Source organism: Ammospiza nelsoni, chromosome 3 (genome assembly GCF_027579445.1).
Source record: "Ammospiza nelsoni isolate bAmmNel1 chromosome 3, bAmmNel1.pri, whole genome shotgun sequence".
Lineage (NCBI taxonomy): Eukaryota > Metazoa > Chordata > Aves > Passeriformes > Passerellidae > Ammospiza > Ammospiza nelsoni.
The window spans coordinates 31,918,900-31,937,156 of NC_080635.1; the positions used below are offsets into that span (position 1 = coordinate 31,918,900).

At 54.3% G+C, this 18,257-nt stretch overlaps 2 protein-coding genes across 8 annotated transcripts in view; both read right to left on the reverse strand.

Moving 5' to 3' along the window:
* Positions 1 to 723: 723 nt before the first annotated feature.
* Positions 724 to 7,882, reverse strand: HSP90AB1 (heat shock protein 90 alpha family class B member 1). Of its 2 annotated transcripts, none has more exons than XM_059468961.1 (12): positions 7,507 to 7,848; positions 7,253 to 7,399; positions 6,885 to 7,091; positions 6,428 to 6,587; positions 6,130 to 6,263; positions 5,343 to 5,654; positions 4,753 to 4,918; positions 4,369 to 4,559; positions 3,938 to 4,085; positions 3,403 to 3,671; positions 2,642 to 2,975; positions 724 to 1,296 (listed from the first exon to the last, which is right to left on the reverse strand). In XM_059468961.1, exons 2-12 carry the CDS (start codon positions 7,397 to 7,399, stop codon positions 1,187 to 1,189), a joined length of 2,178 nt encoding a protein of 725 aa, XP_059324944.1. In that variant the 5' UTR covers positions 7,507 to 7,848; the 3' UTR covers positions 724 to 1,186. The 2 variants fall into 2 exon arrangements, 1 of the variants encoding a protein (XP_059324944.1); XR_009418100.1 differs by lacking the exon at positions 724 to 1,296 and adding an exon at positions 3,191 to 3,297 and having other exon boundaries at positions 2,749 to 2,975; positions 7,507 to 7,882.
* Positions 7,883 to 9,862: 1,980 nt separating this feature from the next.
* SLC29A1 (solute carrier family 29 member 1 (Augustine blood group)) overlaps positions 9,863 to 18,257 on the reverse strand; it is a 33,608-nt gene continuing 25,213 nt past the window's right edge. For all 6 annotated transcript variants that reach the window (XM_059469162.1, XM_059469167.1, XM_059469166.1 and 3 more), the window contains 12 exons: positions 17,209 to 17,291; positions 16,676 to 16,757; positions 16,296 to 16,456; positions 15,930 to 16,069; positions 15,588 to 15,722; positions 15,338 to 15,435; positions 14,920 to 15,010; positions 14,713 to 14,801; positions 14,463 to 14,571; positions 13,194 to 13,279; positions 11,387 to 11,586; positions 9,863 to 10,846 (listed from right to left, as the gene is read on the reverse strand). In XM_059469162.1, coding sequence (XP_059325145.1) covers positions 10,735 to 10,846; positions 11,387 to 11,586; positions 13,194 to 13,279; positions 14,463 to 14,571; positions 14,713 to 14,801; positions 14,920 to 15,010; positions 15,338 to 15,435; positions 15,588 to 15,722; positions 15,930 to 16,069; positions 16,296 to 16,456; positions 16,676 to 16,757; positions 17,209 to 17,237 — 1,332 coding nt within the window. In that variant the 5' untranslated portion in view covers positions 17,238 to 17,291 and the 3' untranslated portion in view covers positions 9,863 to 10,734. The remainder of the gene's footprint in view (positions 10,847 to 11,386; positions 11,587 to 13,193; positions 13,280 to 14,462; positions 14,572 to 14,712; positions 14,802 to 14,919; positions 15,011 to 15,337; positions 15,436 to 15,587; positions 15,723 to 15,929; positions 16,070 to 16,295; positions 16,457 to 16,675; positions 16,758 to 17,208; positions 17,292 to 18,257) is intronic.

Consider the following 18,257-nt stretch of genomic DNA (forward strand, 5'->3'; position numbering starts at 1 on the left):
ATGGATACTTGCTAAAGTCCATTCCATTTTGTGCCTGTGGCAGCTGGCATGTGGGCAGCAAGAGAACTTAATGCAGCACAAGAAGTTAAGTGTCACTTTTCTCTGACAGACCCCAAGGGCCATTGTGGCCAGGGGTGACAAACCTCACAGAGTGGGAGCTCAGTGCAAAGGGCAGCTCAGTCAGAGGTGATGTCCCAGGCTTCTCTTCTAGGACATAGATAGAAAGAAGGCAGATACTTCCCAACATCCAATGGCTGCAGAAGGCCAGAAAGGGCAGGCTGGAGGTGGGAGGAAAGGATTTGAGTCTTTGGCCCAACAGCTGAAGAGAGGCAGCTTGACACCAGTCCTGAGCTGTCACTCCACACCCTGCTCCACGCTGCAATGGAACAGGCAGATGGCTCCTGCCACTGTCCTGCCCCAGAGTGCTCAGGTCAAACCAGCCAGCAGCAGCTCAGCCAGCTGTCCCACACAGACTCGAAATTTGCTCCCAGGCTGGGGGGCATGCAGCTCTCCAGGTGGAGAACCACTGCTCATTGGAGATGACCCCACCTGCACAGCAGATCATGTGGTCCTTCCACCCACTTCATCCTGCCAGGGCATGGAAGAGATAAAGATCTCCTAAAGCAGGGCACAGACCTACACAGCAGAGTTCAGTGCCCTCAGGAACAGGCTGAGACATTTTCCTCAGCAGAGCAGGCATGAAACACAAGGGACCCCACCATGTAAATCATCAATTCTTTAATTTCAGTAGAACAAAAATCCAGAAAAATACTCAAACAAAACCCAACCAAAATACATTATGCTATCCTGGGGATTCGGGGAGGCAGCAGTTTGGAGGAAGGGCTCTCCCACCCCAGTGGAATAAGGACAGTTTGATGCCTACTGGTAACATGGGACACTCCATGAGGGGAGAGAGGGAAGCCTGATGCCTCCTCACACCTCCGCTCCCCATCAGCTGTTCCTACACAAGCAGAAAGACACAGAACAGACAGGCCTCAGGCTACCTGAATCACTACTAACAAATGGAATCATGCCCTCCTGCACCCTGCCAAAAACAACCCCAACCAAACAGAGCCAAAAGAACAGACACCACCAAGAAGTCAGTAGCAGCTGGTGGGAGCAGACCATCATCTAAGCAAACATGATAGAGCAGGGGTCTGGCAGGTGAAGGAAGAGCCTTCCTCCTTTAGTCTACCTCTTCCATGCGGGATGTATCTTCATCTCCCTCCAGAGGGGGGATTTCCTCAGGGGCAGCTGCACTGGGCTCCTCTGCAGCCACCTCATCTTCATCTATGCCTGGGAGAGGGGAGGAAAGGAAGAGGTAAGGCCTCCAAATGACACCTAATCCCAGATGCACAGCCTCTCCCAGAGCAAACCTGGCTCCTACCCCCAGCCTGAGGAATGATACTATTAGCATCCAATAGTTCACAGAATCATAGAATATTCTGATTTGGAAGGGACCCACAAGGATCATTGAAGTCCTGCTCCTGGCTCTACACAGGACAGGCCCAACAATCACACCGTGTGCTTCAGAGTGTTGTCCAAACACTTCTTGAATGCTGGCAGGCTTGGTGCTGTGACCACTTCCCTGGAGAGTCTGTTCCTTGGCCAACCCACTCTCTGGGTAAGAAACCTTTAACTAATATCCAACCTAAACCTCCCCTGACAAAACTTCATGACATTCCCTCAGGTCCTGTTACCAGACACCACAGAGAAGGTACCAATGCAGGCCCTCTGCTTCCCCTGGTGAGGAAGCTGTACACTGCAATGAGGTCACCTCTCAGTCTCCTTTCCTCCAGGCTAAAAACTAATAATTGCAAGTCAACATTCTTACTAGTAATTGTCAACTCCAGCACTAATCCTGAATCAGAAGCATCTTCCCAGTAACATCTACACTACTATATGGATACTACCTATGCCATTAGAGTGCACTCCTTAGCCAATTAAGATTAACTACAAAAGATTTGTCACCTAGCAGCACAAAGCCTGGAGTTTAAGCCAGGAGAATGTGGTTTAAGCCATGAGCATTTCTCTAGAGAAAAATGAAGTAAATCCAGTCAAGTCACAACTAAAGCAGTTGCAAGATTCTAGAGCTCATCAGTTTCAAACCCTGCAGGTTGCTGTTTCGGTATACTCTGAACAGAAAATTTTACTACCATACACTCCCCTTACCTGCAGCTTGACTAACAAAACACCCTATTCCTACTGAGACTAGGCAGCACAGGGTTACCAAGTTAGTTGTGCCAAGCCACAGCACCTTCTGACTTACATTTTTAGCTGAATTTGGAGGAAAAGGCTGTGTGCAAGCACAAGCTGTTTTTCCAAATGGGTCACATAATCCATGACAGACTTTTCACATTTATTCTGAAGGAATAAAAAGCCTCAGCTTGTCATCTGAACATCCTGGTGGTGGCTCCTGGTGTTGTGGAGGACAGGGCAGTCCACTCAGAGTCCTGAGCCCTCCAGAAGTACCTTGTTCCAGGTTTACACCTTCTCCTGGCCACCTCATGTACAGAGCCACTTCAGCACACCATAGCAGCATGGCTCCCTTAGTGGCCTCTCCCTGCCCCAAGACACCAGCCTGACCAGTTAACCTGCTTTCAGGCCTGCTGCAGGCTTGAGAAGTGGCATGGATACTCACCAAGCCCGAGTTTGATCATCCTGTAGATGCGGTTGGAGTGGGTCTGGGGATCTTCCAGGGAGAAACCAGAGGACAGCAGAGCAGTCTCAAAGAGCAGCACCACCAGATCTTTAACAGCTTTGTCATTCTTGTCAGCATCAGCCTTCTGGCGAAGGGTTTCTACGATTGGATGGTCAGGGTTGATCTCCAGATGCTTCTTGGCCATCATATAGCCCATGGTCGAGTTGTCCCGCAGTGCCTGAGCCTTCATGATGCGCTCCATGTTGGCTGTCCAGCCGTAGGTGCTGGTGACAATGCAGCAGGGGGACGAGACCAACCGGTTTGAGACTGTGACCTGCCAACATAGCCAAGGGTCAGCTGAGCAAGGCCCCCCTAAGCCCTGGACTGGGCCCAGCCACAGCACACTACAGCCTAAGTCTTTGCCCCTGGTTCACCTGGGGACACCCCAAAGCAAGCAGAGATGCTCCAAGCAGATCCAGGACTGCTGCAGACTAATTCGGACAGCTCAGCCAGCACTCAGAGCACCCACTGCATGTTTCCCACACTTACCCTCTCCCATCAATGCACGTATTTGGGTCAGTGCCCCTCGCCTGCAGCCTGGCTGCTTAGAGCAAGATGGTGCATGCTGGGACCTCCAGTCTCCTCTAGCGGCTCCTCTGCAGGAGATGAGAGGCATGCATTGAGCAGGGGCCCTCACCTGCAGCACGGAGGGCCCAGCCCTCCTCCCTCCAGCGCAGGGCTAAGCTCCCTGCCCCTCTCACCTTCTCCACCTTCTTGTCCAGGATTTCCTTCATAAGTTTGCACAGGTTCTCAAACTTGGCCTTGCTCTCCTCCATCTTTTTTTTCTCTTCCTCGTCCTCAGGCAGCTCCAGCCCCTCTTTGGTGACTGATACCAGGGTCTTGCCATCAAACTCCTTGAGCTGCTGCACACAGTACTCATCAATGGGCTCTGTCATGTACACCACCTCAAAGCCACGCTTCCGCACGCGCTCCACAAAGGCTGAGTTAGCCACCTGCTCCTTACTCTCCCCTGTGTTTGTGGAGGGTAGAAATGAAACATCACCAAGAGGTAAGAGCTGGTTACAGCAGGACAAACACCACCAGTCACTTGGAACCCCTAAAATAAAACTGGCAGCAGCCAGGGTTCTTGGCATGGTGGCTTTTCCCCAGCCCCCAGGAATGAGCTGTAATTCAGCAGAGGTGACCTGCTGAAGGCAGCAGGAAGTGTTTTAAATTAGGGTTTGTATACAGATTACCTGCCTCTGCCTTGCTAGGCTCAGAGGAGCTCTGGCTCACCTGTGATGTAGTAGATACTCTTCTGGTTCTCCTTCATACGGGACACGTACTCCGAAAGCGAAGTCACCTCCTCGCCTGACTGGGACGTGTGGTACCGCAGCAGCTCCGAAAGGCGCTTTCGGTTGGTGGAGTCCTCATGGATGCCCAGCTGGGAACAGAAGAGATGTATGAAGTCTCCAGGACAGGACTTGGATGCACTTGGCTGCCCCTGAGGCACAGCCATCTGCCCAGCTCCTGATCATTTGAGTGTTTGGCCTAGGGCAGCCAGAGGGGACAGGTGCCCACAAAGGGCCCACTACGAGACATTCACAAGACCCACTCCCTTTATCCTAATATCCATGCAGAGGAGACACAGCATAGCAACAAGACTGCTCCTCAGGCAGATGGGTCATGGGCCCTTCTCTCCTCCAGGGGTAGGGTGCCCAACTCACCTTCAGATTCTTAGAAAAAGCTTCGTAAAATTTCTTGTAGTTCTCTTTGTCTTCTGCCAGCTCAGAAAAGAGCTCCAAGCATTTCTTCACGATGTTTTTGCGGATCACTTTGAGGATCTTGCTCTGCTGGAGCATCTCACGAGAAATGTTCAGAGGAAGGTCCTCTGAGTCCACAACACCCCGGATGAAGTCTGCATAGGGGGAATGAAAACAGCTGTCAGGTTAAGGATTCTGAGCTTCAACACAGCAAGAAAAGAGCTAAAACACAGACTGCTATGCACCCACACCAGCCAGCGCCTCATCCAGCCCCTCTGTACTGGAAGTGGAACCACAGGCTGTGGGGATCCCAGCTCTGCACTGGGAGGCTGAGGCAGGGGCTCTTACTTAGGTATTCAGGGATGAGCTCGTCACAGCTGTCCATGATGAAGACCCGCCTCACATACAGCTTAATGTTGTTCTTCTTCTTCTTGTTCTCAAAGAGGTCAAAAGGGGCACGGCGTGGGATGAAAAGCAGGGCCCTGAACTCCAGCTGCCCTTCCACAGAGAAGTGCTGTGGAACCAGGAAAAAAAGACAGCTGATGGGGTGCTCAATTTCTCCTTTCTCCAGCTCCCACAGCAGGGAGGCTGAACTGCCACTCTTCATCACTGGGGCTGGCAAAGGGGCACAGCAACATCTCTAGCATCCAAGCAGCCTGTATTTCCTCCTGCTGAGGCCCACTATCCCCTGTGTGCCAAGGTTCTCTGGCATACAGCAGGCTTGGACAGAGATGTCAGTGCTTCTCTGAGACCCCACATCCTCCTGTCTGATGGACTGGCACTGCCAATCCTTCCACCTACATGGGAGTCAAGGTGCAGGTTGCTCCATCACCAAGTGGCCTGAGAGTGCCCAGTCCCACAGAGGGACAACCATGTGGTGACTCTGGATAAGGGCTGGAAAGGGGCCTCCCTGGAAAGCAGGGTAGCCCAGCACCCACCTTGACGGCCAAGTGGTCCTCCCAGTCGTTGGTGAGGCTCTTGTAGAACTCGCCATACTCCTCCTGGGTGATGTCATCAGGGTTGCGGGTCCAAATTGGTTTGGTCTTGTTCAGCTCCTCCTGGTCAATGTATTTCTCCTTGATTTTCTTGGTCTTTTTCTTCTTGCCTTTGTCTCCCTCCTCCTCATCATCAGAGCCTACATCCTCGATTTTGGGTTTCTCTTCATCTTTGGACACTGACTCTTCCTCCTTCTCATCTTTTTCCTCCTCTGCTTCATCATCACTGATCTCTTTCTCACGTTCTTTCTCCAGCTGTGGAGAAAGAAACAAGCAATAGTCAGGTTTAGCCTGAAATTACCAAGAACCCTTTAGCTCCAGATGAGCAAAACGGTATCCTCCAAAGCCAAACAAGTGTATCATCTGGAATGAAAGCTCTTGGAACCAGTCCTCAAAAGCCCCCTGTCGCACAACCAAAAGCTGTGTCTGAGAAAAGTGGCAGGAACTCTCCTTTTTCCATGGCTGATTTAAGATGATCTTCAGCTGCAGAGATCAAAGGCCTTTATTGTGGCTGGATACCCACCTCCTTCACCTCCAGTAAGCCCCCAGCCTCAAACCACCTTTGGCCACAGAAGCTGAGAGCACCACTGCCCAGTGCCCAGCAGCCAGGAACTACAGAAAGGGACCAAAAGGGATCGTACACTGGGCCTTTTGTGTGCTCCTGTTTCAAACACCACCCACCCCTACCTCCAGCTTTCCATCTGGCCCCCACAGCCCCTTCCTAACGTACATAGAGCGTGATGGGGTAGCCAATGAACTGGGAGTGCTTCTTCACCACCTCTTTCACACGACGCTCCTCCAAGTACTCAGTCTGATCCTCCTTCAAGTGCAGGATCACTTTGGTGCCACGTCCAATGGGCTCACCTGCAGCGTGGAGAGAGAAACATCAGCCAGCTCCTCCAGCCTCAGCATTATGTGACAGCCAGCATTAACCAGTGTGACTGACAGTGCAGCATGGCCCTGGGGAGCACCAGCCAAAGGGGAGCTGCTGGCAGGAAAACATGCTTGGCTTTCTGTACAATACGCACCGTGGTCAGTTCGGACAGTGAACGAGCCCCCAGCTGACGACTCCCAGGCATACTGCTCATCATCATTGTGCTTGGTAATGACAACCACCTTCTCAGCCACCAGATAGGCAGAATAGAAACCCACACCAAACTGCCCGATCATGGAGATGTCTGCGCCAGCCTGTGAAAGCAGAGAGCAGCTGCTAAGAGCAGGGTGGAGGTAGAAAATGTCTGTGACTGATTCACAGCAGCAAAGAATTGGGTCAAGCACACAGAGAAAAACATGCAAGTGCCAACAGGCAACCAGCTCTACCCTCAGCTCCTCCCTGGTGTTGGAAAGGTGGGGGAAGCACACTTGAGTAGGCCAACATTTCCCATGGCAAACAAGGCAGGAGAGCCTTTTTATTGTTTATTTATTATCTGTACATTCAGTGCCAGCCAGTGACCCAGGGAACCCATGCAGCCCAAGGCAACCCACCTGCAGGGCTTCCATGAAGGCTTTGGTCCCAGATTTGGCAATGGTGCCCAGGTTGTTGATGAGGTCTGCTTTTGTCATCCCAATGCCAGTGTCCACCAGGGTCAGCGTGCGGTCCCCGGGGTTGGGGATGATGTCAATTTTCAGGTCTTTCCCACTGTCCAGCTTGGAGGGGTCGGTCAGGCTCTCGTAGCGGATCTTATCCAGGGCCTAGAGGAGAGAGGAATGCTCGACACGGCCTCCTCCAACCCTCCCCGCACAAGCCCTCCCGGAGAGCCAGGAATCGGCCTCTCCCCGGGCACCCCTGCAAGGACACCAGCCCGACCCCGACGCCCCGGCACAGGAAGGAGCCCGCTCCCGCCCGGGCTCACGTCGGAGGCGTTGGAGATGAGCTCCCGCAGGAAGATCTCCTTATTGGAATAGAAGGTGTTGATAATGAGCGACATGAGCTGGGCGATCTCCGCCTGGAAGGCGAAGGTCTCCGCATCCTCCTCCTCGTGCTGCACTTTCTCGGGCATCTACAAGACAAACACATGCCTGTTTTCAGTGCGTTTTCAGGACATGAGAGCCAGATAGGGGGCGGTGGGGGCATCAGGCCCAGTCCCATTCTCCATCCCGTCCCTACCGTCTCGGGCGTGGGGGACCGGCGAAAGAGCTACATCCCCCCCGGCAGCTTTTTATAGGCACGGACGGAAGGGGAGCCTCACGGCACATTGTATCCTTCCGCCTTAAAGGGGTCTTGGTCAGCGAACCACAGATCGATGGTGTATGGGAGGCACCGGCGTTGCCGTTTAGCGGCGGCCATGGCGGGGGCGGGCGTGCAATGGATGGTCGGCTTCACACTGCCGCTCTGCGGTCGCCAGCCGCGGCTCCCCGCCGCCCTTCGCCGCGTCGCTCGGAGGGCCGTAGGAGTGGGACCTCCTAGAGCCACGGCGAGGGGCGACGGGGAGCCCCGGCGAGGAACTCTTTTCCGCGTCCCGCCGCGGAGGTATACATCCGCGGTCAGAAAACCATTTCCAGAGTATTCCACAGAGGGGACGGCGGCACCTCCTCGGCTCCGTGGCTGGAGCAGGGAACCGGGAACCGCACTGCCCCAGCTTCAGCCTGCAGTTCCCCCCGAGGCCGGGAGCCACGTAGTTCTGCCGGCCTGAGGCTGCGTGGAACTTAAGCACCAGCGGAAAGAGGGGCGGGGACAGAAGGTGTCAGGGCCGGAGTGTATGGCAGGCCCGTGTCACCGCTGCAAAACAGTGTTTGGAGACGTTGCCCTTACAGTGTCCAAGGGAAATAATAATACAAATCAATCTAAGCCTTACCATTCCAGTATCTGCAGCAGTCTGTCCGCCTCTGAGCTCCTCAGGACAAGAGAGGCAGGGGAGTCCCTGGAGGCGGCCCAGCACAGGGTAAAAAAGATGATTAAGGAACAGGAACTTCTCTCTTAAGGGGAAAAGATGAGGGAGCTGGGCCTATTCCGCCTCGAGATGACTGAGAGGGGAGCTCATGGATGCCTATAGGTATCTCAAGGGAGGGTGTGGAGGACAGAGCCAGGCTCTGTTCGGTGCTGCCAGGCAATAGGACAAGAGGCAGAAAGCACAAACTGATGCACAGGAAATTCTACCTGAAAATGAGGAAGAACTTTATTGTGTGGGTGACCCAGCACTGGAACAGATTGCCCACAGAGATTGTGGAGAGACCAATCTGGAGGTGCTCAAGAACTGTCTGGACACAATCCTGTGCCTATGCTCTAGGATGACCCTGCTTAAGCAGACATGGTAGACCAGATGATCCACTGTGGTGCCTTCCAGCCTCACCATTCTGTGATTCTGTGTTGAAGCCGTGGGTACAAAAGCCCTGACCAGAAAAGGAAGCTGGAAGTGGGATGAGGAGAGCTCCCACATGGGTTTTGGTGCCTGGTGGTGCAAAGAGGTAATGGCAGTGAATGAAGTGGGACAGAGGGAAGAGGATTCCCGCTGGCAGGCTGGTGTAGTTCACCCCAGGAGCAGGAGGTGGCACTCTGGCTGTTCCCAGGCCCCAGGAAAGCTCGCAGATGCAGTGCTGCAGGTCACTGCACCTCAAAATATGAAGGTGCGTCTGCTCTTTGTCGAGGTGTCAGTGGTCCCTTGGTGTACCTCGAGGGCAGCATCCCTGGGGTGCTGGTGGATGAGAGGCTGGCCATGAGTTCTCCACGTGCACTCACAGCTCAGAAACAGTGGTGTCCTGGGCTGCATCCAAAGCAGCACAGCCAGCAGGGCAAGGGACAGTTTTCTGCCCCTCAGCCCTGGTGAGAGCCCACCTGCAGTGCTGCATCCAGCTCTGGGGTCCCCTGCACAGGAAGGACAGGGACATGTTGGAGATAGTCCATAGGAGGAACAGCAACATGATCAGAGCAATGGAGCACTTCTACAAGGGATGTCTGAGAGAATTTGGATTGTTCAGCCTGGGGAAAGCTTTGATGTGACCTAATTGTGGCCTTCCAGTACCTGATGGGCACCCACAATAAAGATGGACAGGGACAAAGAGTATGTAGTCACAGGACAAGGGGGAATGGTTTCAAACCATTCAAACCAGAGGGAAGGTTTAGATGTTGGGCAAGAAATTTATTACTGAGGGTGGTGAGGCACTGGAATAGGTTGCCCAGAGAAGCTGTGGATGCCCCACCCCGGGCTGGATGGGGCTGCACGTAACCTGGTGGAGTGGAAGTTGTCCCAGCCCATGGCAGGGGGTTTGGAACTGGATGATCTTTGAGGCTCCTTGCAACCTTACCATTCTGATGTTATGGTTCCACGATCCCCTTCCCACACTTGCTGTGTCCCTCAGCTGGGCCTGGCTGTGCAGGGCATGCACACAGCATTCCCACCATTTCTGATGCTGCTGGCAGGGCACTACAGGATGGTAAGGAAGTGCCAGGGCTCTCTCACTTCAACCTCTGACCCTCCACAGCCCCTCTCCCCTGTGGTGACAGAGACAAACACACACACACAAAGGAGCATTTTGTCCTTTTTATAGAAAATGGCAACTGTATAACACATTTACACAACAAGGGACAGGAAAGCCAAGGGAAAGGTGAGCCTTCCCTTGTAGCACACATGGGTAGAGAAGGCAGCTTCGTTGGGAAGGGAGTTGCTGCTTTTCCTCTTGTAACCCACAGTAAAACCTCCTGTCACACAACCAGGAGGCTGAAAAAAACACAATGTCAGAATCACCAAAAAAAAGGAAGAGAGGCAGGGAGAGGGGAAGAAGGGGGGTGTGGGTACCTCCTCCTCCCTCAGCCTAGCCACGGTGTTGGCTCTTTCTGTGGCTGGGACACAGACGTCTACACTTTAGGGACACACTGGTTGGGGGGATGTGCGTATAGCAGAGAGCAGGGATGGGAGGCTGGCTGGGGCTCTCCTCCCCATTCACAACTCTACCAGCAGGAGGAGGGTGTGGGGTATTACCAGGCCCCGTAGGAGGAGAGGAGAGAATCTCTCAGGTGCTTTGGAGACAAGGGCAAGAGAAGGAGTAACACTAATTACCAGCCTTTCACTCTCTCGGAGAGAAAGAGGCTGAAAATGGCTTTCGGCCTTGAGCCAGGGAAGTTACACAGCGTGGGAGGCAGCTGGAGATCCCGGGGTCTTACAACACACACAGCATGGGGAAGGAGAAGGCACATAGGCCTGAAGGCATCACACAGCCGAGCGTGGCAGGAACCAGGCCAAGCCTGCGGGAGTGGAACCATCCCTGGGTGTGCTGTGGCAGTGTGATTTGGCAGGGACAGGTGTGAGCTGTTGTTTCCCCACAGTGCTGAGGTGTCCAGGCCCTCAGTGGAGGATGCGGAGCCATCTCGTGGTGTCCCTGCACCCTCTGTGTGCCTCTGCTAGATGAGCATTCGGACCAGAAAGGAGAGAGCAGCTCCTAGGGCCAAACCCAGAGACAGGAAAAACGCCATGACAGCTCCAGCTGTCTCTGCTTCGTGCACAAGCACTTTCCTAGGGGAGAAACAAGTGTCAGATGCATCCTCAGGATCCGTGTCCAGTGCCCTGCTGTTCAGTCTGCAGCAGAGGAACGGCAAGAAGAAATCCCCCTTGGCTTCCAGAGCCACAAAAACTCCAAGTCTCCACACTGTTGGCTCATAAAGTGCATCAGGCAGGCCACCCTGAAGGTCCTGGCACCAGGGACATCCCTCTCAGACCCCTGTGGGGTTCCTTGTGCTGCCTGTGCTGGGCAAGGCTGCTCACCCTGCTGTGGGTGCTGTGCCATGCTTTGCTCCCCTCCAGATCCCCGCTGCACCCAGCCCCTTCCCCTGTGTGACAGGTGGGGAAACGGAGAGCCCAGACAGCTTCCTCATCCCTAGGATATGGAAGCACAAGCCTGGGAGATGGGACACTGTGGGTAGTGACAATTCCCTTCTGTGCCTGTGACCTCTTCTCCAGATGCCAGAGCTGGGCAGAGCTAAACTCCACAAGTCATTCCAGGGCTGGCATCTGGGGGCATAACCAACCCTTCCCTTGTCCCCAGCTCGCACTCACTTTGGCCCGAAGCACATGCAAAGGCTGGCCAGGTAGCCATTGGAGATGGAGAAGAAGATCATGAAGATGATGTACCAGGCGTCATGAGAGAACACAACAGGTAGGTAGTAACGGGGCTGCACGTTGCACAGCATGAAAAGAGGGACAAAGATGACACGGAGGACCACCATCACTGGCAGGAGGCAGCTGTCCATCCCGGGCTGGGAGAAAAACACAGATTGCTGAGCGGCTGAGAACTGCACATTCCCCATCCCATGGCATGCTGGCAGGGCTGTCCCTACTGCACCAGGGCTGTGGAGGAGCCAGAGATGGCAAAACTGCTGAGAGACTTTCCTGGCCACAACAAATCTCAGCATCACCACCTGCAGTCATAAGAAGGCTCTAGGTCTGAAAGCCCTGTTGCAGGTGACTTGAAGCAGCACTAGAGCCAAAATACTGAGCCAGGCTTGTGGACAACTGTTAAGCCCCTGCTGGCAATAGTCAGGCAGGCCAGAGAGCTTTGTGCAAGCTCATGCAGTGAGCCAGCGTGGCTGAGGTAAAGCCCCTCTGGTGCCTCAGCGCCTGCAAACGGCTTTAGCCAGCTCTTCAGTGTCCTACACCATCCCCTGCAAGCAGGGCAAGATCCAGCAATCTGAGAAAGGGATTATGCTGGGGCTGTTTTGGAATGTGCTGGGAAAGGCATGGACTGAGTTACAGTCTCCTTAAGTCCTACCAGAGTTCCCAAGCAACTAAGGCTGGGACAAAGAAGGAGGTGCCATCCCCCTGTGTTGTCCCTGCAGCTGGGACTGGGACTAGGCAGCCCCTAGACTGAGACAGACCTTGTCCCCTCAGTGAGGTGCCAGGGTTCACTTGTCTGAGGTGAGGAGAAGCACCACAGCTGCCTTGGGAGCAGCTGGGCTGGCGTGGCCACAGGAAACTCCATGAACACAGGAGGAAACTGAGGTTAGGCCAGCTGCCATGCCCATGGGGCAAACTGGAGACAGCAGCTGCCTCTCCTGCTTGAGGAGAAAAAGAGTGAGCGGGGCCCCAACCAGGGAAATGTGGCCTAAACCACATGCAGTCAGACTTTCCACACAGCCTTGTTTTGGAAACATCTCCTGCTGGGTCATCCCACCATGGAGGCTGTGGCCTGGACACCAGGCAAGGCGGCTCATGGCCAAGACTGAAAGCAACAAGCAGTGATGGCCAGCAGAGAAGCAGCTCCAGGCCACGGGGAAGGCAGGCCCAGGCAGACCCCATGGGGCATGTGGTCCTGAGGAGCTTCTCCAAACAAACATCCTGAACAATACAGGGGGAAACAGGGGTGGGTGAAAGGGCAGGAAGAGACCCAGACAGGAAAGCCCCTTTCCTTGCCCATCCTGAGGAGATGAGAGCAAGGGGATGTGGCAGGGGACAGTTCTGTGACCCACATGGCATGGCCCTGCCCTGCTCCAGGACAAGGGTCTTTGAAGCAGCTGTGTCCTGTGCCAAGGGCAGAGGTTTTATTTTGGGCTGCCCCGTCTTTCACCCTCTATCCCTGTCGCCATCCTGTCTCGTCGTTTGCATAGCTGGAATGAAGGTTTGTTTACAGAGAGGCTGAAATGGAGGAGGCACCTTCATCCAAGCCATGTTGAAAGAGAGGTGGGAGGACAGAACAACACTGTGGTTCTCGGCTCTGACCCATAAATCTGCGCTTAGAGCTTAAAGCAGGAGTTATCTCTGCACCTCCTTCCTGCTCCAAGGCATGGATGGCAGCTCCAGTGAGAGCTGTGGCTGAAGGACCTAGGGATAGACACTGCCTGGCATTTGCTCCCTGCACCATACTCACCCATGTGAAGAGGGCAGTGAGACTCCGTCCTGTCCAGTCAAAGACGTTAAAGAGCAGGAAGCAGGAGACAGGAATGAAGTAGAGACCTGAAGAAGGGGATGGTCAGTGAGAATCCAAATGTGCCCCAATCCCTCCTAGCCACTGCACAGAGACTGTCTTTCAGATCTAGGTCCTACCAGTTTCCCACTAAGGCCTGGAATGGTCTCCCAGCCCGATTGGTGTCCACATCCAAACCATCATGCACAATGGTTCCCTCTTCCCTTCCAGCATTCTGTATTGGGTTTGTGTGGCAAGGTTTTGGTAACAGGGTGCACTACAGGGGTGGCTCCTCAGAGAAGCTGCTAGAAGCACCCCTAGGTCTGACAGAGCTCCGAGACGGACCCACCACTGGCAAAGGCCACAGTGACAGTGGTAGGGCCAATGGGATGACATATTGAAAAGGGGAAAAAAAAATCTCAACATGTGCAATTGTACCCGGAGAGAGAAGTGAGAATATGTGACAGAAACAGCTCCACAGACACCAAGACCAGTGGAAAAGGAGGGGGGGAAGGCGCTCCAGATGTCAGAGCAAAAATTCCCCTAGAGCCTGTGGTGAAGACCATGGTGAGGCAGACTGCCCTCCTGCAGCCCAAGGAGGTCCACAGTGAGTCAATATCCACCTGCTGCCTGTGAACACCACCCTACTCTGAAGCAGGTTTGCCAGCAGGACTTCTGACCCTGCAGGGGACCCATGCTGGAACAGTCTGTTCCTGAAGGACTCTGTCCCGTGGAAGGGACCCAGGCTGAAGCAGTTCATGAAAAACTGCATCCCATGGGAAGCACTCACATTGGACTTCAAGGAGGACTGCCTCTCATGAGAGGGTCCTCATGCTGGAGGAGGGGAGGAGTGAGAGGTGTTCTCCCCCTCAGAAAGAAGCAATGGCAGAGGAAATGTGTGAAGAACTGACTGCAACCCTCATTCCCTGTCCTCCTGCACTACTGCAGAAGGAGGAGATAAAGAAATCGTAAATAAACTTAAGCCTGGGAAGAAGGGAGGGGTGAGTGGAAGGTGTTTCAAGATTTTTATTTCTCATTGCACTACTGTGATTTGACTGATAAATAAGTTAAAATAATTTTCCCCAGTTTGAGTCTGTTGGAGTGGCTTTGGTGCGCACCTGGCATCCAGACAGGGTTACCCCATCACACATACCTTCAAGCCCCACCTTCTTTTCTCCCATGTACCTTGTTCTCAGTTTTTCCCTACCTCACCCCCGTCCCCAGCACACTTACCCCATTTGTTTCCCTCTCCGAGGACAGTGGACACGTTAGCTGTGACGGCAGGAAAGATGCCGATGGTGACAGTGAAGACGAAGCAGACAGACAGAGCCAAGACCCACAGCTAGGCAGATGAAAGAAAAATGCTGGTACCAAACACAGGGCAAGAGACCGGTGCAGGGCTGGTCTCCTCTCCCCATGCTCTCCTACACCTGTGCCCATCCCAAAAGGAAGGGCAGGACAAACTCGCTGGAAACTCACAGACCTTCTTAAAAATAGCAACGACAGAGGGCTGCTCATCAGGGTTGTGGATAGGGATGATCTTTGAGTTATTCTGCTCCATCCCATTCTCATCTGCAGGGAGAGACACAAGTAGGGCATAGCAGGCCCCAGAAAGCCGAGATCTAATTCAGTCCTTCTATCTCATTCTTTCTTTAAGTTCTTTTTTCTTTTCCTTCTCTCAGCCCCTCACCTTTCTTAATCAGGTCTCTCTTGGTCTCCAGCTCTGCATTGTACACACGGTACTCTGTCTTGTCCTTCATGTAGTAGTATCGGAAGAAGTCCTGCAGAGAGACAGCAGGGAGGACTCATTCATGCGTGCAGAAAGAAGGCTGCCAGGGGCTGTGTGACAACAGCAGATATGGGCAATATGGGCAGAGTATTCCTTCCAATTATGTCTGATATTGATGCTTTCCTGCTTACCCAGGGACTCAGATACCCCAAGTATACTGGGGTATCTGTGGTGGGAAGTATCCCAAAGTGCTCAGGGAGAACAGGAGAAGCTGCCCTGACACAAGAAGTGGAGGCTGCTATTGGGCCATGGTTCTTGTGCTGGGATGTGCAAAGGTCCAACGTCCCCAAGCCCTTCCCTACCAGGACAGCAGTCTCACCATGTGAGGCAGAATTACGTAGGAGACGATTGCCAGCACGATTGTCACACAGGCCGTGGTGAAGTAACCGATGAAGCTCTCGGGTTGCTGGGCACCAACTGAGAGCACAGGAAGGGAGAGGAAAGGAAGATGATGACAGCTGAGAGGAGAAAAGCCCTGCTGCCATCTTCCACACAGCATGACCTCGGCAGATGCTGTGACAGCAGTGGTCTGGGAAGGCCCTATCACCTGCAAGGCGGGGATTACTCACTGGCAATACTGAAGATCATTGCCAAAGCAGCGAAGGTGCCTGCCAAACCCTGCCCACTCATGATGGGGGCCGTGTAGCTGACAGGCAGGAGCCCTGCCAGCCCAAACAGGCTGCTCTGGAGAATGGCGCCGAAGGCTGCAAAGGGGAAGGATGAGCAGATATGAGAAACCAAAGGCAAGGATGGACTGCACCTCTGCAGGGAGCCAAGGCCCCTGCCCTGTGAGGCAAAGCAAGTCCCCCTCCCCCTTGGCTCTCCCACTGTGAGGTTCATGTTTTTCTCCCAGAGGGATCAGCCCTAGCCATGGGGCTGTGTCCCTCTCCTTCCCCCAGTGCTTCACTCACAGTTGATGAAAACAATGCTGATCATGGTAAAGACGAAGAAGGGAAGAGGCTCCATGGGGACTTTCACCATGATCGCAGTGACCAGAAACACCAGCCCAATGGCCACCAGGCTGCCTGAGATGCGGATCTGCTGAGGAATCCTACAAAAGAAGGTCTCAGTGAGGAAAACCCAACCCCCTAAAAACCTGGGGCTTGACCAAGCTGTAACTGTGGGAATCCCAGCAAAACCCTGAGACAGGAGACTGGTGTTTTGCCTTTGACTTGAGTGAGCTGGCTGTAGCTTGGCTCAGTGCTGGGACAGGAGAACAGGCCAGGGCAGGGTGGCCCTATGGGGGAGTGCAGGGGCAAGGACGGAGCAAGGCTCACCGCTGGTGGATGAAGGAGTTGAGGCAGGTGAAGAGAAGGAGGGGCACCATGGCACAGAGAGTCATAAAGTTGTCAAACACGGACTGCAGGTAGGAGGGTGTGACAGTCTGGTTCCCGACATGGCTCGTCTCCTCTGGGTCCCCAAGGCGACTGATGAAATACTGCAAAGGAAGGAGCCTGGTGGGGCTGAGATTTTGTGAGGCCTTCCAAGGCCACCCTTATTCTCTGTTCAGACCCATGCCCGTCCCTCCTGCTGCCTCAGTGCCACTCATCACACCCAGGTCACACATGCTGTGCCATGCTGCCACATCTACACCATGGTCTCTAGACATGACGGGGACAATTACTGTCATGGACAACAGCAGGAGGAAAGCCCTCACCTCCCTGGCGGTCATGAAGAAATTCCATGGCAGCAGCGTTCCCAGGCCGAGAATGAAGAAGATCAGCCAAACAGCCTTGTACCTGTGAAGGGAACACAGTGGGTATGGAGCAGAAGCTGGGTATTGCTTCTGACTGGTGGGAGGCATCAGACAATATTTTGTGCCCTGCCCCAGTCCTTGCTAGTCTGGGCTGCCAGAGATACTGCACGTGTTGCACTGCAGAGGGGCTGTGGGAGGGCCTCCCCAGGAGGCTATGAACGCAGGGAGAGGCTGGCTGCTCCTCAAAATGTGGCACCCAGATACACAGCATCCATAACAAGGTCTGGGAAAGAGTTAGGCTCCCCAGGTGTGTTTACAGGGGACTGTTTACAGTTTACAGCCCATTTGCTGTGAAAAAGCTGAGAAAGAAGGGACAGCTTGGTAGGCCAGTCAGCATGCAGCAGAGGGAGTCTCCCAGATGCTGGGTCCCTCTGGCCGATCACCCCCTGGTATCCTGGATGTGTCCCCACAGCTACATCAGAACCCATCATTACCTATCTTGGGGCCCGTCTCTTGCTGTCATCTTGTGTGGCAAGAGTTAGCACAGGTCCCAGCAAGTCTTATGGCTGCTCTACGTCTGGAAAACAAACAGAAGATTTTACGGGAAAGTGAGCGACACATGCCAGGCAGGGGCAGCACTGGTTTTAACCCCAACCCATGCTGCCAGTAAGTGTTCCACAGTACTGGGAGCCAAACACCAATGCAGAAAATGACGAGAGAACAGCGCAGGAGCTTTGTAAACCTGCAGCTCAGAGTCCTTAAGCCAAGAGGCTGTGGCACACAGTCTTATTCTGCTGGCCAGGCACAGTAAGCCTTCCCTCCGAAAGGAAACTGCTTTCCTGAGATACCAGGCTGCTCATGCTGGCTGCCCAGCTGCTTGCAGCAGGTTCTTAAGGGATTTGTGAGCCTGCAGCTCTCTGTCCCCAATCCTGGGGCTGTGAGTGAAGCGTGTGTGCAGTGGGCTGTGTCTGCCCACCCTGCCCGCCCCAGCTCCCTCCAACGCCCAGGGCTCGGTGCCACAAAACACACATTTAATTCAGCAGCCTCTCCGGCCAGAACCAGCAAATCTCCCATTTTCAATTCCACCTCCCTGGGGCTCTCACAGCCGTTTCCAGGGTCACCTTGAAAAGCCAAGGGCGTCCCCGGCACTGCTGTCGCTTCCCGGGCACCCACCGCTCCTTTTTCCCCGTCACCACCTGCTCAGGCGCTGCACCGCTCCGAGAGCCCCAGAGACGCGGCTCCCAGAGCCCAGAGAAGGGACTTTCCCTCCCCGGTGACCCCCTTTTCCCGGCGCAGAGTGGGATTAGCCGCCAGGAGGAACCGCGGGCCTGCCTTGTCCTTTTCCAGTCGGGGCGGCGCAGCATGGGCTGCTCCTGCACTTGTCCCAGCGCTTCACCTGCAGCGGGGCTGCCGGCGCAGTGTCCCCGGCCCGCCCGGGACATGCCCCACCGATGCCTGCTCCAACGCCGCCTGCAGCATCCCTGCCCGCGCCCTGCCAGGTAGGGCGGAGGAGGGGGAGGAGGACGAGGAGGAAGAGGCAGGC

What these genes read in the sequence shown, in the direction of transcription:
- HSP90AB1 (XM_059468961.1), bottom strand. Translation starts at nt 7,399, where the DNA reads ATGCCCGAGAAAGTGCAGCACGAGGAGGAGGATGCGGAGACCTTCGCC. An exon ending in CACTGTCCGAACTGACCACG is followed by an intron (nt 6,264 to 6,427) that starts GTGCGTATTGTA and finishes TCCACGCTGCAG; the next exon opens with GTGAGCCCATTGGACGTGGC. An exon ending in GCTCATCCCTGAATACCTAA is followed by an intron (nt 4,560 to 4,752) that starts GTAAGAGCCCCT and finishes CCCCCTATGCAG; the next exon opens with ACTTCATCCGGGGTGTTGTG.